The sequence below is a fragment of the Lonchura striata genome, chromosome 2, assembly GCF_050655825.1.
Source record: "Lonchura striata isolate lonStrDom1 chromosome 2, ASM5065582v1, whole genome shotgun sequence".
NCBI lineage: Eukaryota > Metazoa > Chordata > Aves > Passeriformes > Estrildidae > Lonchura > Lonchura striata.
In genome coordinates, this window is record NC_140704.1 from 51855990 (window position 1) to 51882329 (window position 26340).

Sequence of the window (26340 nt, forward strand, 5' to 3'; positions counted from 1 at the left end):
ATGGAAAGACTGATTTCAGCACATCCTGGTCTGGCCTTAATCTCTGGAGGATTAATAAACATACATGCAGAATTAAATAATGGCAACAAAGAAGAAAAATAGAAATTTTAGTAAATTATATTGGGGAGGAAAAAAAAGCACCATGGGGATTTAATAAGATTGAATCCCTTGTTGTCAGAAATACTGTGACTTTGGTGAGGTCTTCATCCAGAAGCAACTTAATTTGTATGTGATTATTTGTTCTTTCAGGCAAATGTACTCACCAGCAATCAGACCATCTGTTCTGAGGCCTCCATCCTTTGCAATTTAGGATGTGACTTCTGACATTGAAGGGCAGGTCTCCACTCCTAACTGGAGTCAGGAAAGGAAACCTAAAATTACATTTATCTGGAAAAGTTGTTTTTTTCATGTAAATAGAAATAAGAAACCATCTGGGAAAGCTTTCCCTTAAGGCATTTTCTTTTTCTCCACTAGGGTGTTAGTTTTGGTAATTTTTGCAATTACAGTTTCCATCTAAGTATTTTGAAGAACTCTGTCATTGTTTTGGTCCCAATGTGTCTAAAAGCTGGAATTAATCTCAGCAACTGCATTACTCTAAACCACACTGTTTGAACAAGAACTTACTAAAGCCACGAGGTTGTTTTTCACAATGTTTTAAATTAAAATATTTGGATATGTGCAAAATCATTATTTTCTGCAGAAGAGTTTTCAGTCCCCGAATGTTGTTGTCATTAAGCTGAAACTGGACTTTTTAGGCATTGTGTGGGTTTGCAAACACTGTTCTCGAAGGAAAATGTGTGCCAGCATGTGAGCACTGTTCGTACTCCTTACCTATTTCCTAGCTTTCCTTTTCATAACTTCCCATGGCACATTGCAGCAGATTTGGTTTTCCTTTTGTGTCACATGAACTTTCTTCCCTCTTGAAATTCTTACTCAGTGTGTTAAACATACTCAGCCCAGCAATACTGGGTGGTTTCCTCACCCCTTCTCTCTACAGAGCTGAGGAATTTGTGAATATAAGAAATATTTCTGTTTGAGTGATTGATTACATAAAACGTAATGTCACTTTCTTATTCCAACCCCTGATATTTCATATCCTGTTTTCTTTAGGGAAAGCATTGCGTGGTTCTTTCTCATTCTAATAGGTTAATCATGATGATAAATGTCCTGTCTGTTTAGTACTTTGTTATAAGCTTAAGCATCATTATTTTGATCATTTGACAGCTAGTAAGCTGCACTTTGCTGGTTTCTACTGCAGGTTATGTGGATCCATTTGATAGCTGTAAGGGTATGCTTTGAAGGTGGTTAAAAATATACCTGATATAGAGGACCTGCCCTTGGAGCTGATGTGGATATTTATGCTTAAATGACAAGCATCTTGATTTAATTTCAGAAGGCCTATTAGATGAAGGTCCTCATAAAGGGGAAACAGTTTTTTTCCCCAGGGAAGATCATGGAGATGCAGAGTATGGCCAGGATCCCCTCTCTGTTGTGCAGGAGTTACCCAGGGCATACAATGGGCAAAGGTTGAGATGGTGTGATTGCTCATACAGCCCCAAATTGAACAATATTTCCCATAAAGTTATTCCAGTTCACTTGGAAGGTATTTTCCCCCACACTCTGATGAAGGTGTATTGGGTGTGGGCAGCTCTGATGGTAGCACACCCAGTAGAGCATTGTCTCCCCAGGCATTCAGTGGCAGCTTTGTATCCCAACCAAGCACCCAGCAAGGTGCTCTTCCATTAAGTACATAAAAACAATCAAAAGTGAAATTACTGCTAAGGGGTGAGGAGAGAGGAACATTTATAAATGCACTGTCAGATTAAATAAATACCCCTTATCTACAAGTTTTGTGTTATTGTCAGTAATGGCTAGAAAACATGCAAAAGTACATAAATTTATCATGGTAGGGCATATATAGTTATAAGTCACATATGAAGCATGGAAATGGATTTGCATATCTCTGAAATTGTCGTTGTGAGTTACTATTTTGATATCTCTATCACAGCTGAAGGAAGACAACACAGGCTAGGCATGGATAGAAACACTGTGATTTGGGGATTGGTGATAATTTGGTTTCAAAGCATTCTCTGTTTTTTTTTTTTTTCTCGTCTGGAGCAAGTATGCCTGACAGGCTTAGGACTTCAATAATCAGAGATTTTCTGGGGAAAAGATGAAAACAGATTTTACTTGTATCTGTGCAATTGCTGCAGGGACCATTTTGTTTAATCTGAGCTTGTTTGGATTTGGGAAAATATTATCACTTAGTGTTACAGCTGTATGGATGCCCTCTGTCTCCCTACCATCACTTGGGGAAAATGCCTTTTAGGAAGTGCTTTGGTTTCATGCTACTACTTCAAGATGCACAAGAAAAAAGTGGCCAAGGAGCAAAGGGTTGCAGAGGGTGAACTAGTTTGCATCACTAAGAAATACTCCTGTAAGTCCAAGTTTGAGGCAGAAGAGGGGAGAAGCAAGCATGTCAGTGGACACACAGAAGGGTTTAGTAGCCAGGACAGCCAACCCTGCCCTTTTCATAAGCACTAAGTTCACTGAATTTGCATTTGTCAGTATAGAGTGCATCTTTCCTGAGCCCTTTGATTGCTACTGCCTTATCCAGCACCTGACATATGGGTCATTTCAGCAATATCTAAATTTTTGTTAGGCTGTCTGTTGAGGTAATGCTGCAACTGAATCAAGATCAACATCACTTTGGCATTTAGGAAATGTGGCATATGGGCTAAAATCTATATCACATTGAATTTAAATGCTTCATGGTGGTAATCCCATGGTGCTGCCCCACAGAATTCTGGATTGCTCCCTTGGCACAGGAGTGGTGGCTGGGGCACTAAGTGTCCAGGAGATTACCCTGTCTGGGGTAGGATCTGCACTCCCAGCATGCAGCCCTGCTCTCAGCACTGTCACGGACAGCAGCCTCTTGGGACATGCCCTCTATGTCAAAACTTTCCAGACCGGTTGTGTTTTTATTATATTAACATCACAGATAAAAGCAAAGCTTTCATCTTTCAGGGGTCAGCCCATGCCCTGAGGTTCAGTTCTGGATCTTGGCTTTTCTACTGGTCAGGGATGTTCTCACTCTGAATGTTTTACTCTCCTTTTTAGCTAAAATGTGTAAGTGTCCACATAGAACATATATTATACAGTGCATGCTGCCATAACTTCCAGCAGTACCGTGAAAGTATCCATGCCCACCACTGACTCATAAACCTCGATAGTGCTGGCTTTGCTACGCATTGAAACAAAATTACATGATGAATGTATTGCATGTGGCATCAGAATCTGTCCTTTAGAGGACAAGTAGATTGAGTTCAATAGAGGTTAAATTGGAATAAATGCCATCCACTCAAGCATGCACATCCCACTTAAAACTCTGCAGAGCAAGGCGATCACCTCATTGTCTCTGCTTTAGCCTCTGGCCAGAGTGGCATTCACACTGGGATATTATATACAGATAATTATAGCATGTATCTTTTTAGAACAGTTTCCATAAGCAAAGAAATTGCAGGAATGGTGTTATTCATCAGATGCAAGCAGGCCATTTTATTTTCTTTTCAAATGTTCTAGTTGGAAAATTATTCTGAGCCTTTGCCTGAGCTCAGTAATAGTGCTGCAGGGATTTACCTTGTTTTGTTTGATTTGGGCTTTATTTGTTCAGCATATACTGCTTATGACCCAGGTTCTCACTTGGTAAATACCGGTGTGATGAAGTTCACTTTGTGGATGTACTTAGATCCCTTATATCTCTTGGCACAAACAAAAATTTGTGCATGAGGGAGAAAGCTCCACTGAGATGTTCTGACTGATACTCTGATAACCACATACTGTTGATTTCTTAACAGAAGCAGCCCTCTTTATTCCACTCTCCAGATCATAACTAACATCTCATCTACAGGTACTCTTTACTGGATGGAGGATGAGGGGACCAGTGGTTTTACATGAAGCTTAAGATATTTTTGGTAGAGAACTACCAAAGTGTTCTCTGTTCACAGTACAGGGGAAAAAGGAGGTCCTGGGGGACCAAGCTGAAGCCCTTTCAGAGCTTGTTATGTTTGGGTTTCCCTCTGCAGCTTCAGAAGCAGAGAAGCTCTTTCTCTTGACTATTTGCTTCTGCCCTCTTGCTGTCCTCTGAGCTGTTTCCAATGCATGGAGCACCATGATGAACCAAATCAACAAGCTTTCCTGAGCTAAAAAATACCCTCTGTTCAATTATTTATTTATTCTCTTACACTATTTGTAGCTTGGATCAACTCTTTGGCATGGCTCCCTGAGAGGTCCCATGGGAGAAAGAGAGGGAGAAGTGCAAGAGTAACCATTCCCTCTGACTGTTGCCTCAGCCTTGACCTAGTAAGCAGTGAAAAAGTCTGTCTTTCTCAAGACAGCTGGCCCAAGTTCAGAGCTCCAACACTTGTCTGATCCCAAGAGAAGAACATTCAAATGAGTGCAGTTTGTCTTAAAGGTTGTTTCAGCAACCTGGGCTGTTTTGTTGTATGATCTGACCGGTGCCAAGCCACATAGAGTCGGTCAAGGGCACAGATGGACAGGAGGATGCCACCAGAGAAAGCTCCTCCCAGCCATCCCTTGGTTCAGGTGCAGCTTAAACACTGCAGTTTTTGCATTGAGCCTGTATTGGGGCAGATCTTTGCTGGTAACCTCAGAGATGCAACAAGTCCATCAGGTACATTTGTGGATCCTGAAGACCACAGCAGGCTAACTTACATCTTTTTATTTTTGTGAGCAGGCTAAACTGCACCTGCTCCTGCACTGTGTTGGAGTGCTTTCCAAAATCACACTATTCTAAAGATCTGATATGAGATGCCTAAACTGAGCATCCAAGCTGAGGTTTTGAACAGTCTGAGAATCTGTAATTACTGGTTTTTCCTTGGTTTTAGCATAACATTGCTTAAAATTCAAGATGCCCTCTGGGATGACTCCTTGACTTTTCTAGTCAGTTCAAAGATTCTTCATCCCTGTCCCCAACAACAACACATTTGCCAGAGCAGACTAGCCATAAGATAGTATTTCTAACTTTCAAAATGTGACCATTCCGCAGAATAAAAATCTACCTGTGACTCTGATAATTTATGGTCCTTGTACTTGAAGCAAATACTGATTTGAAGTATGAACACAATGCAACAGTTAAGTTTGAAACTGAAACATAAACTAAAACTAAAACAGAAAATCCCACCTATAATTTCTAAAGCAAATGTTAAGAAATTCAGAAATTCAAAACATATAAAAAGGGTCAAGCAGTTTAGATTATTTACCCACAGCCCATCAGTCTTCCCATTTACCAGCAGTTGCTGCTCTGATTCCAAACATTATGTTTATCTAGATGTATAATGAGAAATAACTGAGGAATGTGAATGAACAGCCTTGCTTTAAACGTGATCCAGAGTATTTAATCTGTTATCACTGTAACTCCTAATGCTGATGATTTTACTGAGAAGTACCACATGTTCAGTGAATAGCTTTGATGATTGGTGTGTTTTTCTCACTGTCATTATGTTGGTTTTCCTACTAATAAAGCATCAGTTTTTCAGTAAATCTTCAACAGGTGTTGCCTTTTGTTACTAGAACTGAAACATATTTCCAGCTTTGTCAAGAGTCTTCATTATTTCCTTTGCAGCACCCCAATTTGTGATTGGTGCTTCTATGAATTATGGCTCTGCAAAAGTATAATTTCATGTATTCATTTCTCCAAGTTAAAAGTATATAGTTCTTTTAATATGGAAAGCTGTGCAGTGAGGCTGGGCTTTCATTATACATACGATGAGATAACAGCCTCCTTTTGATCCCACTGAAAAGCAAAGCAGAGCTGAAGAAGCCCCAGAAAGGGGTTGTAAAGTTTTTTACCACATTGTCTTCTGTATCATTTGCCTTTGCTCTGTATTAGAATAACTGAGAAATGTGTTAATTTGACCCCTGTATAGATAGCACAGGGAATGACTGTATGAGTACAGAATTTTTCAGGGTTGTGTCTGGTGTTTTTCTTCAGAGCAAGTTTGCATTTTGCTCATTTATTGCAATCAAATACAATGGTGATAACTTTTGTCAGTTCCTCTAGATTTAATAAAGCAGAGTCATATAATTTCAAGAGGGGATTCTTTTTTCCATCATGCTGTTTATAAATATTTGGAATCTCAGTGGTGCTCTGTGTGACATCTCTTCCTTCCCCACCAGGCAGAAGTGGATTTTAGTGCCAAAGATAAATATGCCAGAAAATCTCCTGAATCTGTCATACTCCCAAAATGTCAGAGTGGCAAGAGATGTGTAAACCCTGGAGGTTCAGTTAGACCTTAAAACCCAAATTTGTAGCTTAAGAGGTCCTTCAGGAAGGCCCCCTTCCTTCTTCTGAGCTTTCAAGGAGACCCAGTGCCCCTGAAAGCAATGTAAAATAAGTCATCAGGAAAATCACCTTTGGTGATACCTGGCAGCATGCCAGTTTCAGTAGTGTCCAGTGGAACTGTATCAATGTCCTGTCTTCAGGAACTGAGTTATGCCTGTGATGCAGAAAACTTAGTGCTACCTATGTACAAAAGTCTCATATTGAAGCTTTTCCATAACAGAAAGTGATGGAGGATTATTCCAACTCTAAATTCTGGTACATCTCTGTCCCTGGGAAATACTGCACACTTCCTATGTGTGCCATTGGACACATCATGTTCTCGTTTCTTATGAAACTGATGCTTAACTTACTGTAGTGCTTTTAAAGATAAGTAAGCAACAAGTCTTTGCCTTGTAGTTATTCTTCCTTTCCTTCATGGAGCTTTCTCCTTTCCTCCACAGTTTGTCAAGGGACAAATAACAAGCTGACCCAACTGGGACATGTGGAAGACCATTTCACCAGCCTGCAGAGGATGTACAACAATTGCGAGGTGGTACTCAGCAACCTGGAGATTACATATGTGGAGCACAATCGTGACCTCTCTTTCCTGAAGGTTAGTGCTCATGGCCAGTGGGGCCTTCTCTGCTACAACAAATCCTACTCCATTTTTTAAGTGCAAAGGATCAGCTGATAAAAGCTGCTGATAAAATTCTGTGGTGATCCAAAAACAGAGCTAGTTAAGATCAGAGGAATCACAGCCTACAGTCTAAGCATACCTGTAGGCTGCAGGATGCGCTCAACCTTACTACATAAATCAGGTACTTTGAGAAATAGCTTTTAAAGCACTTGCCAGCCTGTGTTGGGTGCCATGCAGATGGGTTTCTTCTCATTTATAATTAGAATTACATCCTTACCTATTACTTCACTTCTCAGAGAGCAAAAGGCTGTGTGGTGCTGACAGGACAAAGCAAAGCACAAAGCAAGTGGCAGATTGTGAAGTGTGGAGGCCTTTTCCCTGCCCTCCAAACTGTGATCCCTTTCTCTGCCATGGTGGTGAGTGCCTCTCCAGCCTGAAGTGCTCACACCCTCAGCAGGCAGGCAGGTCCTGTGCAATAACTTCCCACATGGATTCTTGAAGTGATCTTCAAGATAATCCCCTGTGATTGACACATGGGCTACTCCCATCTCAACATTCGTTTTGTGCACAAGTTCATGGGCAAATTAAGGCGAGCTGAGGAGGGAGGGAACAGAGGATGGATGTTAAAACACAACCACAGCATGGGGAGGAGCCATGGCTGGCATGGGGACCTCCAGGTTCTCCACCAGCAAGTAACAAACAGTGTCAAACAATCTATGGTTTGAACATACGGATTAAAAATATGATGGTATTGCCATTCTTCTTTCCCAAACACAACCTGCTCACAGAGCTCAGGGTTCTGAGGAAGGTAACGAGTCTCTTGAAAATTTACTGGTAGTCTTTATAGAAAAGGAAAATATCCTCAGTAGCCTGAAGGATTTTCACTTGCAGTGATTTTTGTAGGAGATAAAAATGCATACATTTCAAAGTGCAAGATAGGAATAAACCCATATGCAGGAACCTCACTTGCCTTTTTGTCCTGTAAAAATATATATTGTTTAGAAAGGAGAAGGCTGCCTAGTCATCCCCTTGGATGAGCATGGGAAGGGGAACAGAAGAGACCATGTAAAAGCCTGAATCAGGTGGCATCTGTGTGCTGCCAGTTGTTGAAGGCTAGGCAAGTGTTTATGGGAAGCATCACATGTAGTTGTGTGCATGCATGTGTGCATGCATGCTTGCACTTTTCTCCTGCCTCCCCGAGCAAGTCCCACTTACCCTTACTTGGGGACAGAGCAGGAGTATGCTGGACTTTTGGCAGCTGCTGAAAGGCTGAGTTTATACATGCTTAACCACCAAGGTTTTTCACATAGTCCCTTTTTCTTCTTAGATTTACTTATTTTTAATGAGATTAGGTGGTCTGTCATTCCTTGAAATACAAAGATGGTGGATTGGAGGAGTGGGAGGAGGAAAGCAGTTATTGAAGAGTACTATGGATGAAGCACCTTGGTTCTTTTGCTGTTCTCTCAGGCAATACAGGAGGTTGCAGGCTACGTGCTCATCGCCCTTAACATGGTGGATGTCATTCCCCTCGAAAACCTCCAGATCATCCGAGGCAATGTGCTGTATGACAACTCTTACGCCCTGGCTGTTTTATCCAACTACCACATGAATAAAACCCAGGGACTCCGACAGCTGCCAATGAAGCGGCTTTCAGGTGAGACATGGCCAAGAAGTGTCCTAAAAGCAGTCTGTCCATCCATGCATTGGTGGTGAGAGCACTGTGCATGGAAAGGAGAAGGTTCACCATGGCAAACTTTTTCTCCGGGTGGTGCCATATGTGACATGAAAGCACAGGATGTGGAAGCTGTGTTTTCTTGGGGGGTCTGTGGCACAGGAGAGGCTCCTGTCTCCCTCGACGGGCACCTCTAAAGCCAACTTCAACTCTCAGCTTATTGGTGTCAAGATCTACTGGAGATTGCCTCTCAAAGTCACATGCCATCAAAACCTGCTTTAAAAGCAAGGATCTGAATGTAGTTTTCTGATTGCTTTCCTGCTAGACAGTCTTCTGCAAAAGATAAAGAAAATTCATCAAGATTCATCTTAGCTCCCAAAACTGGCAAAGAAGCATCCATTTGTTATTTTGTATTATTTGATTCCAGTGCATAGATATCAATATTTTCTATTAGATCCCTGTGGGAACTGGTAATATGTGTGTCTCACATGGTCTCTGGCTGGGCACACCAGCAGTGTCTACTCTGCTGAGCAATGTGGGCCCTAGAGGTGGCTGGCACCAGGCAGAAAACTACACATAGTGGCATCTTGGTGGCATCTGAGAAAAGCTGATCTCCAGGACCTGTTGGTCTGGTTTTGGTGTTTGTTACACCATCAGGAGTGCTGATGCCCTGCAGATTGTTCCTTTCTGTCAGTATCCTGTGACTGAGGTGGAGAAATATGTCATTTATTTATCTTTCTTTAGATCAGAGACATTTTGGGGATGTCTCTGGGACAAATTAGGGATTTGCTTCACTTAGCAATTTTTATTTTTTTTTCTGTAACAGAAATTCTTAATGGAGGTGTTAAAATCAGCAACAACCCCAAACTGTGCAACATGGACACTGTTCTTTGGAATGACATCATTGACACAAGCAAGAAGCCTCCCACAGTGCTTGAATTTGAGAGCAACCTGTCTTCTTGTGAGTATTAACCTACCAGAAGTGCTATGTGTCCCTCTCCATTTTGGAGAGTAAAATGAGAGAGAAAAACCATATGGGTAGCTTCATGGAGTTACTTGAAGCCTTTTTCGAGCCCAAGTAATGCCATAAAATTCTCCTGTTTTGGACTGTACAGATTACCCTGGCAAAAGTAATAATAAACAGGTAAATAAGTCTGACACTTCAGATCAACAGGGATATGAGGGGATATTTAAAAGTTTGTACAGCATATGCTTAGAGCAGGCTCAAACTAATCCTTCAGCCCCATCCCTTGTAAAATCCCCAGTCATTTCACAGAAAGGAGGGTTTATTTTCATTTCTGAGCATTTCATTTCTAGCACTATAAATTGGCAGGAAAACATATTTTCTTTATCTTCTTCCAGTTGCATAATTGCCTGAGAGCTAATAGCCAACTTTTGTGTTGACTTATTTTTCTATGGAGCCCTGGTGTAATCAAGGAGTTGCAAACTATACATGTCAGCACAGGAGTTTGGCTCTGAACACTACAGAAATGTTAACCTTTAACTTTTCAACTTAAATAAAAAGTTATTTGGTCCCACACCAAATTAATCCACTCTTAGACAAGTATTGGCATTTGTTCAGGTATTTGATGGCTAACAGGGGGAAGGAGAATCACATGCTATTAGTGGGAAGAAACACTCTAGTAGGAAATGTCTTTTAAATGTAGTGAATTCCACATTAATCTGCTAAGACAGCCTTTTATGGCTTTAATAATGATCCAATACTCTAAAATAAGTTGTTTCTCTGGGACTTCGCTTGTCATTAAAAGAAAGAAGAAGAAAGAACAGAGCGAGGAGGGAAGAATGGGAAAGAATCCAGCACTGAACTGTCAAGGTCAGGCAAGGTGTCTGTCCATCCTGCCCACCTCTCCATTAATTGTCCATCTGCAGTGTAGTCCTGCACAAGGAGTATTTTTGGCAGAGGATGGGAGGAGGGCACAAAGCAGACAAGTCAAATTACTTAGTGGTCAGAGTAGCTGGCGGTTGCCTGTGAATCCAGTTGGATTTGTTTTCTTTTTAGAATTGCCTGGTTCAGAAACACTGATTTACATGTGGCCTGTAGTGAGCAGCTGGCACATGCCTGACTTCAAGCCAGTGGTGACTTGCCATAGCATGAAAACCTCAGCAGAAGGGCCAGCCGGGCAGTAGCTGAGATTCCTGTTCCTGGGAAAAATATGCCTCTTTCGTAAGCTAGACTGGCTGGGTATTGTGCTCTCTTGCTCAAAGGTGTGGAGGTGGAGAACTGCACGTAGGAAAGCAGAGGTGAACGAAGGAAAACGAATTCAGCTCTCAAATTTTTTGAGCACTGTTATATAGGTGCTTCCTACCCTGGTTTATCAGGAAGGAAGTCTCAAATCATTGTTTTCTGTTGTTCATGGTACCTTGTTATTTTCTTTGTTTACAGAATATTATTCTCCCTCTTGTATTTTAGGTCCCAAATGCCATCAGAACTGCACAGAAGACCACTGCTGGGGTCCTGGTGAAAAAAACTGCCAGACATGTAAGCCTGCAGATTAATTAAGAAAAGCTTATGTGCTCTAACATACATACTACATTTCTGTCTACTGAAAAACTAACAGTAATTATGCAAATAGGGTGCTTGCTTGATACTAAGAGAGAAGCAGAAACATCCATTTACCAGGGTCTGAGGTTTTGCAACAGTTTCTTTTTCCTAAAGTAAAGTTTGAGGAAGAACACTGACAATTTGTTTCACTGTTTGGTTTTGGTTCTTTTTTTCCTTTAAAAAGTGGGGAAATACACTGAGTTTTGTTTCATGAAAAGTTCAGTGGAAAAACTGCTGATCTAGACATAATGCAAATGGAAGCAACATCCTACATTCGGTTTTCCATTGCAAATAGTCACCTGAACCTAAGTTTTTTGTGTGCAAATATCAAGCCAAATTTGTATGGCATAGAGCTTGAGGAAAGAGGAGCATATTTGCTCCTTTGCTGTCTTCATACAGCGTAAGCTTCAGTTTTTGTCAGCTGGCTCTGCAGTTTGGCTCTCTGGGTGGATGGTGGCTGTGCATACAAAGCCCTTCCCGGGTTGGTTCCTGCAGCTGAGGCTGCACAGCTGTCCCAGGACCTTGCAAAACCTCCAGTCTCAGCCCTGCAAGCTTCCAGCGTTTACAAACCCTCGCTGGAATCAGGAGGTTGATGAGTGCATGAAACAAAATCTTTTGTGGGCTCTTGCTCGCCTCTCCAGGCATTTGAGAATCTGGCCAACTGAAAATGTATCCTGCATTTCCATATGTGGGAAAGTTTGGGGGATACATCTCGTTCTTCTGGAAATGAACGTGGGATACTCTATGTGAAGTAAAAATGTTTGATGTAATATATGTTTCCAGCAGGAAACTCTAGTCAATAGTTCTCAAAGTGATGAGGTGCTTTATTCCCCTGCTAATTCTTATGAAAAAAATTGTATCAAAATGCTGTTGATGTAGAACAATGTGCCTTTTATCACCCCTGTTTCTAGTTGAATGGAGGAGTTGCCATGAGAGAGGTTAATACATACTGTGGAAATAATCTGTTTCCTTGAAAAAACACTACCTTGCTTACAGGTCTACAAGAAAAAATAAAATAATACAGTTTGGATACAGAACTGTGTAATGGAAAAAGAATATATGATTTTTAAAAATCACTGTTATATACCCTGTGGCTGGCTATTTTTGAAATAATTTTCTGTTCATTAACAACCATGGTTTTCAGACTTACAGGAATTTCTGATAATATTGTAATTCATTTGTGCCAACTATGAAGTTGGTGACAGCTAGCACAGTGCATAGCTGAAATGTTCAGGATGCTGTTTGAAGCAGAGTAGCCATCAGGTTCTTCTAGCACCTTATGCCAGACTTCATGGATCAGTAATTTTTATTTTTTTTAGAGAACAAACAATCCCATTTTGGGTCTCTGGTACAAAAACATGGTAGCCATTCATTTGTGGGTTTTTTTTAAATTGTTCTGGTTATCCTTTTCTCTCCTTTGATATTCAAATGGAGAAGCTTTCCCAGTTCTCAACAAAAGGTTGCAGGCAGTTTTTACTTCCCTGCAAAAAGCTGGACATGGGCCAGTTCTTTCCTTCAGGTTGTTGAACTGGTGCAAACCCTAAGGGAGTTATGTAATGAAGATAAAATTTGGCCAAGGATTTAAACATTAAGGAAAAAGAATTCAATGTGCATATAAAATCTGCTTGCTGAGTGAGTCTCCCCTATCTTTGCAAATTTTGGAAATATTTTAGTGCATTAAAGGGACATTTCACAGCATCACACCTACAATATACAGTTTCCAGTTATATTACAGAGTCCTGTCAATTCTGTCACATTGTTTTTCCCAAAGTTAGCACCAATAATTGTAAATTTTCTCAGTGAAGTGGAGACAGATTCTACCCTGTTGCCCAGCTATAAGATGCAATGGCTCTGTCACAGAGTTTTGCTTGGTCTACAGGGTTGTTCTTTCTAAGCAGGACATATTTCCTGGCTGGGATCAGAGTTCTTAGCACCTCATAAGAGCCAAGATAATTACAGGCTGAACATGACCCCTTCTTACCACCACCCACACTCGCTCTCACCCCTCCCAAACTTTGGCCTTAAATGAGGACAGAATGTCCCATGAGGAAAATCTAGGACAGAACCTGCACCAGACCTTCTCTCCGTATTTCTTGATCTCATTGCAGCAAGTACAGCTGATGTTTTTCATTTTTTCTTGTATCTTCCAGTAACAAAAGTCATCTGTGCTCAGCAGTGCTCTGGTCGGTGCAGGGGAAAGGTGCCCAGCGACTGCTGCCACAACCAGTGTGCCGCGGGGTGCACCGGGCCTCGGGAGAGCGACTGCCTGGTAATGATGCTGCACCACCACCACCACAATGGCTCCAGCCCCTGACACAGCGAGCAGGGCTTTCAGCTGCTTGTCCCCTAGCTTTCTTCATCCCAGAAAGCCTCCTGAGAGATGCTGACCTGGAGGGTGCTCCAGGGCTTCCCTGCATGGGTGGTTGTTGGGAGGGAAGATGATGTGAACTTCACAGCAGCCTTTGCTGGTCTTTGCTGACATTGCCCATGGACCTTCCTAGTGTGTTCCAAACCAGTGTTAGTGCCTTTGACTGCCCAGTGAGCTCAGCGTTGTTGCAGAGCATCTAAGTGTTTGCCATAGGCAACTTCCCCACGTGAGCAGGTCCCCAGGCCCACAGCAGCCCCCACGGTGCAGCAGTTATCCAGGCCAGCACAGCTTTGCCTTGTACTCCTTAGCAATAGTCAGTACTAATCTTGGTTTACTAAAGCAAGAACTTGAAAGGGAAGTAAAGAAGTGATGGATCTTCATTTTTTCGCATTTCACCAAACTTCACACATGAAATCTGGGTTTCTCTTTCTGCTTTTGACTTGGCACAAAAGCACTGTATTTGGGGAGCCCTGGGGCAGTGAAGAGAGAAGAAACAGATGGAGGTTCTTTAGGGAATAAAGGTCTCATTGCTTTTCCATGAGAGTTTCAGGGGTTTGGTGCAGGCTGTGATTTTAACTTTTCCCCGTGTTTTCACTACACTTCATTCAAAATTAAGTGACATCTCAGTAATCACCATAGAAATTCTCCAGGCTGGATTTTACTGTTGTTACCTCTATTTCTGGTTTCCTTTTAAGATGGCTATGATCCCCTTACTGGCTTACAGAGAAGACAGTTACTCTCTCTCATCTGGAAAGCCAGGGGAGAAGAAAGGGAAAAATAGAGTAATTATTAATTTAATGTAGATTTAGATTGGAAGAACCAACTTGCCCTTCATAAATGCCTGCTGAATTGTTCATTACCTGCAGCCAGATATAATGGCTTGAGTTTAATATCTAGCCAGAAAAGTCAGTAATTGGCAGGAAAGGACTTGATTTGATTTAGGTTATTAAAAACTGGCCAAGAAAAGTATAGTTTGTCTTGATCTGGTTGCTGCTTGTAAGGGAAAATTTTTCTGTCTGAGGCATGCAGATTTGCTCCCGTTCCCATGTGAATCTCAGCAGTTCTCCACCAGAGTGCCAAGGTTTCTGGTTCAGAAAAAGAAAAGCTCATGGTTTCTATTTTAAAAAACTACTGAACTCCATTGCCCAGCCTGAAGCAACCTTTCAACTTCAAAGCCTGAGGGACCATCCCTGTAGCTACCTGGGGTTTCCATTAGAGCTGAGCAGGAAGCAGATGAGGCCATCAGAGTGTTTTGAAGACCAGATGTAAAATCACTGTCACTTCTTAAGGAAAAGGCAGTTTAATGGGTGCTGTTGTTCAATGACAGGCATGCCGCAAGTTTCGGGACGATGCTACGTGCAAGGATACATGTCCCCCATTGGTCCTGTATAACCCCACCACTTACCAGATGGATGTGAACCCTGAAGGAAAATATAGCTTCGGAGCCACTTGTGTGAAGGAATGTCCACGTAAGTTCATTTTAGGTTGAAGCCCCAGAAGAGGTGGGGAATTGTAGAAAAGAGGGAAGGGTCCTATGTCATCCCTCTGAGTTGTGGTCAGGTGAAAGAGCACTTGTTCTCTTCAGTTTCTATGGGAACTGAGAACAGGTGACAAAGTGAGCCTCTTGAAACAGTCTGCATCCATCACCTTGCCTGGTTTTTAGTCTTTGCATTTTGACTTCTGAAAATTTTTCTCTTGGTGAAGAGAAAGGCATCTTCTAAAAAACATTAAACAATGGCTATATGGGATCAATGCTATGGTTTACCAAAGCATTATCAACTCTTAACTGGTTCTCAATTAGGACTGTTAAAAAGTAATTGATTTTAAGACTCTATCTCAAGGCCTGTGATCATTGTTTTCTCTACAGATGCTTGCTTTTCCTTTCTTGCTGTTCCATTTCTGTATTTTTTTAATCCACCAAGACATGGATGTTGATTTATCCTTCTGTGACCATTCCCCTCCCTTTAAAATGGTGATAGCACTGTATGTTCATCTACCTTCAAATGATGTTTGTGACAATGGCTATACTTTCCTGAATGTACCAAAAGCTCAAAGCCCTTTTTTCTTACAAGTCTTGAGGTGCTTGTCTGGACCTCAAAGCATTCCTCTTGTATTTTCAGTCATCTTTCAGTCATCCCTCTTGTATTTTCAGTCACCTAAGTCATTGTCCTTTTTTTTCCCCAGACAACTACGTGGTGACAGACCACGGTTCCTGCGTTCGTTCGTGCAACGCTGATACTTACGAAGTGGAAGAAAATGGTGTTCGGAAGTGTAAAAAGTGTGATGGGCTATGCAGCAAAGGTATAAAAAGCATGGAATAACCCAGTGAGGCTTTGGGATGATAGAGAACTTACTAGGAAAAGTGCAGGGAATTCTGATCTTAGTTAAGTGAAAATTCAATGTAAATCAGATCCAGCAATAGTTTGGAGATCTGACAAGTGGCTTGATCAGGAAGCATGACTGTGGAGCATGTTGTCCAGGTGGGATACACCACAAGTACAGTGGATAAACTGTGTGCATGTATATCTTGCAGTCAGCCTTCTCCTCCATTTGTCCTTCCCAGTGTCTCATCAAGGGGAATGGAAATAGGACAAAGAAGGGCCAAAGCCTGTGTGCAAAGATGCTCAGACCAGAGCTGCACGGCTGGGCAAGCAGGAAGTAGTTATCCTGTGGCACTTTCTGAAAATCAAAAATTGGCAAAAGATCTGTGAACTCATCTAAGAGTGATAGGTTTGGCCATACAGGAATTCTTTCTGAACTTGTGGCACCTCCATGTTTCTATCCTGCCTTGTGACTGGGCTTCACTTTTGTCCCCCCTAACTTCTGTATCTCTCCTTTAACAGTGTGCAATGGCATCGGAATAGGTGAACTTAAAGGGATCCTCTCCATAAATGCCACAAATATTGACTCCTTCAAAAACTGTACCAAGATCAATGGGGATGTCAGCATTCTCCCAGTTGCATTTCTAGGGTGAGTTACCTGCTGGACATCAAGCACTGAAAGAAAAAGGCTAGAGACAATCCAGGCTAAGCTGTTCTTTTCACAATTTCTCTGTTCGTTTCAGTGATGCCTTCACAAAAACCCTACCTTTGGATCCCAAGAAATTGGATGTCTTCAAAACAGTCAAAGAAATATCAGGTTAGCAATGAATTTAAGCTGAGGTGGTTTTTTGACTGATACTGCCAGAAACACAAATGGGGGGAGGAGGAAAATTTTTTAAGCACATGAAGGGAAGTGCATGCAAAGTGTTTCTTGTCTGTGAGCTAACAAGGGTCACTCTTAACCAAGGTGGTCAGCAGCACATTGCCAGCATTACGCCCACATAACCCATACTGGTCTTTCATCCAAGGTGTGTGGTTTGGCCAGAACATATCTTCTGCTGAACTGTCAGCCCTAGAGAAGAGTAAAAGCAGTGGAGATCCTCAGCCACCCAAGAAGCATGTGGTGATGCAGAGGCGTGCCACTCCAGCTAAAAAAAGCCCAGTGTGTTTCTATTTGTGGAAAACCTTTCAGCAGCTCCTTAGGGAAACGTGCTCAGTGGCTTGCATCATCCTTATGGAGACACCCTCTCCAGCCTGATGAGCTCTTCCTTGGGGTAAATGTGTCTCCATGAGCACAAAGCAGCCAGTGGAGCACTCAGCCACCGTCTTGCACCAAGTATCAATTAAAAGTAATTGCGTTCAGCCCATTATGAAATGAATGTAACATCAGGGCTGGGTCTACAGACATGACTCCAGTTCTCCTCTTCTTGCCCTCTCACTGTGTGGTTCCCTTCAGGAAAACTTCAGAGTTTCATACAGCAGCCTGAAATTTTCCAAATTTTCCCCTTCCTCCCAAACACCTCAGCTGAGTAGGGAATTCTGCTTGCCTCAGAAAATCCACTACAAGTAGCTATTCTGCTCTGTTCCTGCTTTTCAGTTTTCCTCTTCCCTGAGGTTGACTGAAAAAAGGATGGAGTGCTGTCTTTCTCCCACAGATTGAGTCTGCAGCCTCTCACCAGGGTACCTACTGGCAAGAGCCTTTGTTGCTGGTGACTCGGTGTGGCAGGATGTGTGGTTCAACAACATGCTCTGTTGTGCTCCTAAGCCCTCACAGTGGGCTGAGAAGTAAACTGTTTATAAAACAGGGTTTAAAAATATCTCCTTGCTCCCTAAAATGTCATGTTAGACTCTGATATCCTTCAGATAAGCATAGGGAAAGTACAAGTGCCTTCTCCCAGTGCAGGATTTGCTACAGGAGAAGGCTCTGCGGCCAGCACTAACAGTGAGTTTATTTCTTTTTTTTTTTTTTTTTAAATCTTCTTTTCCTCTTGCAGGATTTTTGTTGATTCAAGCCTGGCCTGAGAATGCTACTGATCTCTATGCTTTTGAAAATCTGGAGATTATACGAGGCAGAACAAAGCAACAGTAAGTAAATCATGTGCCACAGCCACTCTGAGAAACCCTGTTTTGAGCTGCTCTTGTCTGAGCACACCAAGGTTGCAAGCAGTGTGAGACTCAGGTGTCCCAAAACTGATGCAAAATGGGGCAAACCCTGCAAGGAGTAGATCACCATCTCTGTAGCATAGATAATGTGCCCTGGGAGTAAAGACCCTCAGCTCTGTGCCATGTATGGAGGGCTGTCCTGAGCCTACTTTCAGAACCAGGGCTTCACCCACCATCCTGGAAGCACAAGCAGGACAGAAAGCTCTCTTTACAGTCTGGGGTAAGTCAAAATGTGGTCAGAAGCACTGTGGGATTTGAGGTAGCTGAGCAGTCATGGATGGAGGCTGCCAAGCAGTGCCGACATCAGCAATGCTTCCAAGTGCCCTCCTAAGCTTGCCCTAGGTGGAAGAGTGACTTGGTGGACAAGCACAAAATAATAGCTGCTTTACCTACAACAATTGTTCCACATCATTTAATTGTCAGAACATGTGTGTCCTGACAGTTTTAGTGTAAAAAACCCTTGTAAAACCAGATGTGAATATTGCAGTTGTTACGTAATAGGCATGACACATACATGGCATTAAGTTTAGAAGGCTGAGCAGAACCTTGCTTGAAGAAAATGCAGTTCACAGCAGGATGCATTTGACAACTAAAATAAAAACATGCTAAGTAAATCCTGCTTACCTTTCTTGCATGTTTTTTTCTATTCGTCTCTCTCCATTTTAGTGGCCAGTATTCCCTTGCCGTTGTTAACTTGAAAATACAGTCCCTAGGGCTGCGCTCCCTCAAGGAAATAAGTGATGGAGATGTTGCCATTATGAGGAACAAGAACCTCTGCTATGCTGACACCATGGACTGGAACAGCCTGTTTGCAACTGAGAGCCAGAAAACAAAGATTTTACAGAATAGAGATAAAAATGAGTGTGGTAAGTGAGTGCTGCATTCCTGCTCACCATCAAAGCTCATGCTGAAATGCAAGAGTAAGCTTGCGTTTTCATGATTCAAGCAAGGCTTTTTTCTCCATATTCCTCTAGCTAAAAAATTCAACAGTGATACTGCTTTAATGAAAGTGGTGTGGGAAGAGCGGGATTTTTTTTCCTACCAAAATGTGGACTTTGTGGTGTCCAGCAAATTAGGAGATTCTTCACTACAATGAATGTAGTGAAGCCACGTCACTTGAAGGACACAAAAGCTAACTCCTAAACCTGGCCTTTTTTAACAAGGTTGAAGCTGTTGTTCAGCCATTCTGCTGTTGACTGCAGTGGTCCCTGAGCCAAAATCTAATTATTTCTTTTTGTAGAATATGAATTTGTTGTATTTTAGAAATTTATCATAGAAACACAGAATGGTTTGGGTGAGAAGGGACCTTTAAAGGTCATGTAGGCCAACCTCCCCTGCTGTGGGCAGCGATGTCTTTCACTAGACCAGGTTGCTCAGGGCCCATCCAATCTGACCCTGAATTTTGAGGGATTAGGCATCCACCAATTCCCTATGAAACTCATGCCAGTGTCTCACCACCCATTGTAACTATCTCTTCATTGTATCCATAAATCTATCTACTCTTTTCATTCAAAAGCATTTCTCTGTGTCCTGTCACTACAGGCCTTGTTAAAAAGTTGTTGTAAGTGTCCATCAAGTACAAAAAAGCCCCAATAATGTTTCTCCAGAGCTGTCTCTTCACCTGGGTGGACATCCCCAGCTCCCTCAGCCTGATTTAACTTTATCATACATATGTTAAGCTGTCACAGAGGAGATCATTCTTATTCTGAATGGCCAGATGTCACTCAGTTTCAGGCTTTGGGATTTAAAGAAGCATGATTATTCCTCTTCCACTCTACCAGAACCATTCATATCTGTTTTGGAACAGGTTGGAGAAGCCAGTTGGTCAGATGGAGTGAGAACAGAGTTTGACCTCTCTCTTGCTTTGACATTCATGTCTTTTCTTGTCCCTCTTTGTCTCTCAGCTGCTGCCAAGCATGTTTGTGACCCCCTGTGCTCAGACGTAGGCTGCTGGGGCCCAGGGCCCTTCCACTGCTTCTCCTGCAGGTTTTTTGATCGTCAGAAGGAATGTGTGAAACAGTGCAACATCCTGCAAGGGTAAGGTGTCTCAGGGGTGCTTTAGGTTTTGGTGATGGTATGGGGGCTTTGGTTTTTAAAATGTGTTGTAGCTAGAAAGAAAGCAAGAAGCTGGGTCTCTGGTTGCATGGGATTGCCCCAGCTTGCAGAGATGTGGTGTGAACACAGTACCTAGCTAAGGTACCTCTCCTTCCACATTCAGCGTGCCTTAGGAATTTGCTCCTGACATGGTGACTGCTAAGAAAACATCCCCTTAAGCCCACAAGGAGACTATCTGGAGGCCCAAGGAGACCTTGGGCTTCCTTCCCATAAGAAAGAAAGGAGCTTAAAGCCCAGTCTGTGACTGTCATGTCAAGTACACCAGGTGAGAGCCAAGAGCCATTTCGAGTCTCAGGGAGCTCAGTCATCCCCAGAGTCAGGGCTTCACTGCTTGGTAGACTTCCTTCCTCCTATATTTGCTCAGATGAGCAGCTCACCCTTGCACTTTGAGAAGTTGCAGTCAAGGGAGAATGAACTTTCATTTGAAAATGACTGAGAGCAGCAATTTCAGACAAAATTATTGTCTCAGCCTCACTTAGGACATGGAAAAAGCTGCCTTGTGTATCAGTTCAGCAGGTGATGTAGGTGGAAAAGGCATGTCTAGCAGCAAAATTACAAAGTCTGACTTTTAAAGCTCCTGAGTATTAAGAAAGTACTTGTCAGGGTGCTAATGCCTCTGATGTTTGTATTTCTCTAGTGGCTTGCAGTTTAGCAGCTGTCTTTTTTTTTTTAAAGCTCTAGCAGCTATTATAACCTGAAGGGCAGATCAGGTCATTATTTTGTGTCAAATGATGGGTAGATTTAGTTTAATTAATAACACCATTACTTGAAGTGGAACAGCTTTATTGCTATTAAAACCATCTGTTCTCAACTTTCATATTTTAATGATTCATTGTGTGTTGTAGGGAAGACATGAATTTAATTATCAGTGCCTTGCTGTTTAACTTTCCTAATTATTATTTGTAGCCTTGTAATCACTTGAACTGTTTTTGCTGATCTCTTGCATTACTACCATTTAAAAGCCTCTAGAAATGGTTGTGAGTATTCTGAGACAATAGCTTAAAAGGGAAAGTAAATTCATTTGTAGTGTTCAATCTAGAGTGTCATGTGTTTCACTGTCAACCAAATTTCCCTTTCTCTTATGTCCTCCTGTTTGTACTGAGCAAGTGCTACTGGTGTAGCCAAGAGGGTCCCTCCTCCTGTCTCAGTACCATCATCATCTCAGTCGAATGTGGAAAAGTCTGGAGAAGGAGAGAAGATCACAATTTATCACTTACTATTATTTCTGAGGTTTAATTATTTCTTTGTTGTTGTTGTTGTTGCTGTTTTCCAGGGAGCCAAGAGAGTTTGAAAAGGACTCCAAGTGCCTCCCCTGCCACCCTGAGTGCCTGGTGCAAAACTCCACCATGTACAATGCAACCTGCACTGGACCTGTAAGAGCAGATTCTTCTTAGCAAACCTGAGCCTCAGACCATGTATTAATATGTATTTCCCATGTTCAGATAATCCTGAGGTCTCATTTTAACCCTGTTTGAGGTGAAGCAGAGATTGGGGGTGGTTAGAAATCAAGATCATGGGGCAAAGTAGCAGGATAGGAAACCTCAGGGTGTTAGTTTTATTTTCTGACATGTAATCCACAGTCACAGACATTGTAGAGTCCTTAATATTTTTTAAATATTAAAATTTGTATTTTAAAAAAATACTTCCTTTGGCAAATATGGCAAAAGTTTGAGTAACATATAACCACTCAACTTCCAAGTTGATATGAGCACATTAGATCAAACTCAGATCTTAATTGCAATAGTCCAGTTATCTCTATTTTTTTTTTTTTTGAGATCGAATCTCTTGCTTCCATCACAGGTCCACCTCTGTGTTATTTAACCCAGCTCTTTAAACACCTTTGCCACCGCCCACAGCCTCTGAGTGTTTGACCCTTGCTCATTGTTGTGGTTTAGGAATGGTACACCCCAATTTAGTAGTCCCACTGAGACTCTCCAAACGACAATCCACTCCATCACTCCCTCCCCCTCCTTCCCCTGTGGCAGGCTGGAGAGGAGAATTGGAGGCATAAGAGGGGAAAATCATGGATTGAGATAAGAGCAATTTACTGGAGTTTCCAGTAATGAGATAAGAAAGGGAGCAGTAACAGCAACAACATTAGTAACAGTGTGCAAGAAAGGTGAAGGATTCTCATGTAATTGCTCACAACCAGCATTACCCCACTGCTCCCTCTACCATGCTTGCTCAACCAGAAGGAACACCTTCTCCCCAGAGGAAACTCCTTCTCCCTGCCCCTTGGGGAAGAAGGTATACATGAAGAGGTATAAAATAACCCCCATGTCCTAGCCATGCCCCTCCTGGCTACTGCAAAAATTAACCCTGTCCTGTCAAGAACAAGGACAACAATCATCAGTTTGAAGAGTCACTGCTCAGTAATGTGAAGCATTTCCATCCTCCCTCCTAGCACCATGGCCTCAAGGATGTTATTTACATTATAAACTCCTTCAGGCAGTGACCCCCTGTTCCATATTTGCCTAGCATCTAGTAATCAGTCTATTATAGTGGCCCTTAGACATTGCAGTGATTAAAATAATCTTCCTGTAGCGTGTCTTACTTTTGTCCCACTGCAACCAGCACTGTGGATCTGGTCTGGTTTTCCTCCACAGTAGAATTTGACCCACAATTGCTGGTTCCCCTGCTTTAAAATATTTAGGTCATTCATGATGCTGTTACAGTCTTAATAAAAACAGTTCTGTCAAAAATAGCCAAAGGCAATACCTTTAAATACAAATGAAGTGCTTTTCGAAGTGGGAAGAAAAATGCATGGACTCCTTGGTTTGCCTTCATCATCCTATGCTTCTTCCTAATAGAGGAAAGAGCTGTGCTGAGAAACCAGAAAAATAATAGTTTGATTCCAGTATTTCAGGGAGGTATCAGGAGGTCTATATCCACAATTTAAATTATGTGACATTATATTGCAGGTAGCAACCAAGCTATCTGCTTTTCAGCTAACCCCTTATCAAGGTGTCATTAAATTCTTTCCCATTTAAAATGCAAAACACAAGTTTTCCAATGATACAAAAGGCAGAGCAGGAAAAGCAACATGGAAATGCAAGAAAATATTAGCTTTAAGCAGCAGGAACTGTCTTTTGTATGGTCCATCCTGCAAGAGCAATTGCTTCCAAGAATATCAGGTAGCAAGGTAATAAACGCAGATAATGCTGAAAACTTCCAGCTGTAAAAGGCGTTTAGATTTATCTTCTGAATTTCCTCCTGAATAGGGTGATGTAAGGGCATTGCAAACAAGTTGTTTCTCTCTGCAGGGCCCTGACAATTGCATGAAGTGTGCCCATTTTATAGATGGTCCCCACTGTGTGAAATCCTGCCCAGCAGGGGTTCTGGGTGAGAATGACACCCTCGTCTGGAAATATGCTGATGGGAATAATGTTTGCCAGCTCTGCCATCCAAACTGTACCCGGGGGTAAGTAAAACCTGGGACTGAAGGGTGACAGGGAAGAAAAGAAACAGAGAAACAACTTGTCTTGAGCTCCTTCTCCTCCTGATGGTCCCATGTCAAACCACTGAGAGCTAGCACGGAGCAAGAGAGGTCAGGAAGGCATAGTTAACGTAAGCAGAGTGTGGCAAACTTTGTAAGTAGGAAAAGGTCAGTGGTACTTTGTCTTTATGCAGAAGGAAAGAAAAAAATAGTTTAAGGGATTTGAAACAGGCTTGCTTGGTAACTTGAAAGAATTTTACAGGACACATCCACCAGTGATGCACCCTTTTTTCCCCATCTGTCTTGTTGCTGTGTCCTCTGGTTTTGAGAGGAACATCAGTGACATCTGCTGGATATTGGGTTCCCGGGGCCCATTTTTCTGTACACCTTTCAACTTTCAGGAGAGAAATCTTAGTGGGGTAACACAGTGATCTTCTGTTTTTTCCTTCTTTCCATACACTAGCACTTGGTCTGAGTTTAAAGCCTTGTGAGTGTGGCTTTTTTAACAGGCATCACAGTAAATCCATTCTATATGAGCCATGTTTTCCTCACTTGGGGACACGCTTAAACTGCAACCTGTAACAAGGTGTGAATTGATCTCTTTAACCTACATCACAAGTAGTAATGGTCTCTCCTCCTGATTTCCAACCTACAAAAGACATGGGATGCACAGGAAAAGGTTTTAGGGTTTGAGAGCTGGTTATTGGACTGTGATGCTTTCAGAGCAAAAAGCTCTGAAATGCTTGGTGTATTTTCCTTCACAGGCCTCTGCTTTTTACTCTGCAAGTCTGTCTGATCCAAAATCCTTCTATAATATGCCTGTAATTAGTGTTGCAAGAGAGGAGTTGTAACATACTCAGACCAATCATCACATTGTATATTAGCTAACCCAATTGCCAGTTTCCCACCTTCATGGGAAAAAGGAGATGAAGGGTGGAATCTGCTAGTAACAGCCCTTTCTACTGCTCATAGTGAAATTCAGTGCAATGGATTTCAGACAGTAGTTATACCAGCTTGCTGGATTTACCAGGATTTACAGCGATGCCCTCTGCTTTTTCTATAGTCACAGACAAGGCTTATCAGGGCTTCCCACTGCAAGTCCAGGAAGAAATTTTCTCAGTTGAAAAGGGATCATAATAAGGTTGCTCTTTATTAATTACTTCAGTAGTCCCTACTGGCCACAGTGGTCCAATATCCTCCTTCTACCCTCCATGGCCACATGGAAATGCAGCTGATTAGTGGAATAGTGTAATGAGTAACCACATCTGAAAAAGGCTTTTTTTTTCACTGTGCAGCCTCAGTAGTGAGATCAAACACTAGACTCCATTGCAGATTTGGAGAACATAATTTGCCAGGCAGGGATGTAAAAGAAGCCACACAGTGACTCTTAGTGCACAAGCAAGTTCCCCAAGCAGAATTGATTAGAGAAGTCAATTCCTGCCTTGCTTTAACAGTGGATGGGGGAACCATAAGAGTCAGGCAGGAGGTGAGGTTACAGTAAGGAGATTTTTTTTAACATGATGATTACCAACATATGCCTCAGTGTATTTGGCCCTGTGTTATCAAGGCAGAACATAAAAAGTAGTATTAATTTCATCTTTCACATGAAAGAGCTGGGCTGAGTTTGCATCAGTTAGATTGTGAACATGCTCAATAGCCCAATTCAAATTGATGCCCAAATGTGGCAGATGAAATAGGCTGTGTCCCTGAAGGGCTCAAGAGAGCTAGAAGGAGGTAGTGTTGCAGTATTTGCTATACAGATGAGACATCTGTGGCCATGGATGAGTAGGGAGCCATTGTCAGTGTTATAATATGGGAACATGCAGTCAGGCACAGCATTGTCCCTCTGAAGGCAATCCATCAGCAGTGCCATTTCTCTTCACGCCTTTCCCTCATTTTGCTGTGGGAATGGGAATGTTCAGCAGTGGGTGGAAAACATCTGTCTCACAAAGTTTTTGCATCCTTAAAAACCACAGTCTCAGCGATTCCTGCATGACAAGAAACAACTTCATTTCTGTCCCTGTCCAATTTCACGGCTAGAGCCCACAAAATCTTATCAGCATGATTAAGTGTGCTGACTTCAGTAGTCATGCAAGCAAGGGTTCCCAGGATCTCTCTCTGTTTTCCTTATTTGAAGAAGCTTCAAGTAAAAGACTTCTCTTCCCAGCTGAGTTTTGTCACAAATTTCATTTTTTTGCTTTAGGTATGCATACTGGTCATACATTGCTTCTTTTGCAATGCCATGAAGAATCTCTTTGAGTCTCATTTTCTTTGCTGAATCCATTTTTCAGCCTTCATTAGTAAATAGAATGAAGGATGTTTTCTCCTGCTTAGCCCAAAAGACCCCTTCTCTCCCAATTCTCCTGTATTTTCTTGGGGATTTTGTACACAAGCTTCATTTTTCCCTGCCTCTAGGTACAGCTGAGAATTACATGCTATGCTAAAGAAAGCAACATCTCAAAATCCCTGGAATTAACCCATATGTTCATCAATTAAAGACACTCACCATCCTAATTAATCTGGTCAGTGTTGTAGGATTTGATTTTCCCTTGCCAGCCTCACAGAGTACAGGAAATAAACTCAGACGTCGCCACTGGAGTGGATAATCAAGGAGAAGAAGCCACCACTGTAGCCAATACCACTGGCTTGCACATCCTGCCTCCATCCACAGTTGCTATCAACACTCTGTGTCTCACCAGCGTTCATTTTAAATACTAAGGGA

The 26340-nt window shown here is 42.1% G+C and overlaps 1 protein-coding gene across 2 annotated transcripts in view; it reads left to right on the forward strand.

Annotated features, from left to right (window-relative positions):
* EGFR (epidermal growth factor receptor) overlaps window positions 1-26340 on the forward strand; it is a 150676-nt gene that overhangs the window by 100951 nt on the left and 23385 nt on the right. For both annotated transcript variants that reach the window (XM_021531480.3, XM_021531482.3), the window contains exons 2-15: window positions 6805-6956; window positions 8448-8634; window positions 9479-9613; window positions 11084-11152; window positions 13366-13484; window positions 14911-15052; window positions 15768-15884; window positions 16427-16553; window positions 16648-16721; window positions 17899-17989; window positions 18734-18933; window positions 19972-20104; window positions 21456-21555; window positions 23446-23603. In XM_021531480.3, coding sequence (XP_021387155.2) covers window positions 6805-6956; window positions 8448-8634; window positions 9479-9613; window positions 11084-11152; window positions 13366-13484; window positions 14911-15052; window positions 15768-15884; window positions 16427-16553; window positions 16648-16721; window positions 17899-17989; window positions 18734-18933; window positions 19972-20104; window positions 21456-21555; window positions 23446-23603 — 1804 coding nt within the window. The remainder of the gene's footprint in view (window positions 1-6804; window positions 6957-8447; window positions 8635-9478; window positions 9614-11083; window positions 11153-13365; window positions 13485-14910; window positions 15053-15767; window positions 15885-16426; window positions 16554-16647; window positions 16722-17898; window positions 17990-18733; window positions 18934-19971; window positions 20105-21455; window positions 21556-23445; window positions 23604-26340) is intronic.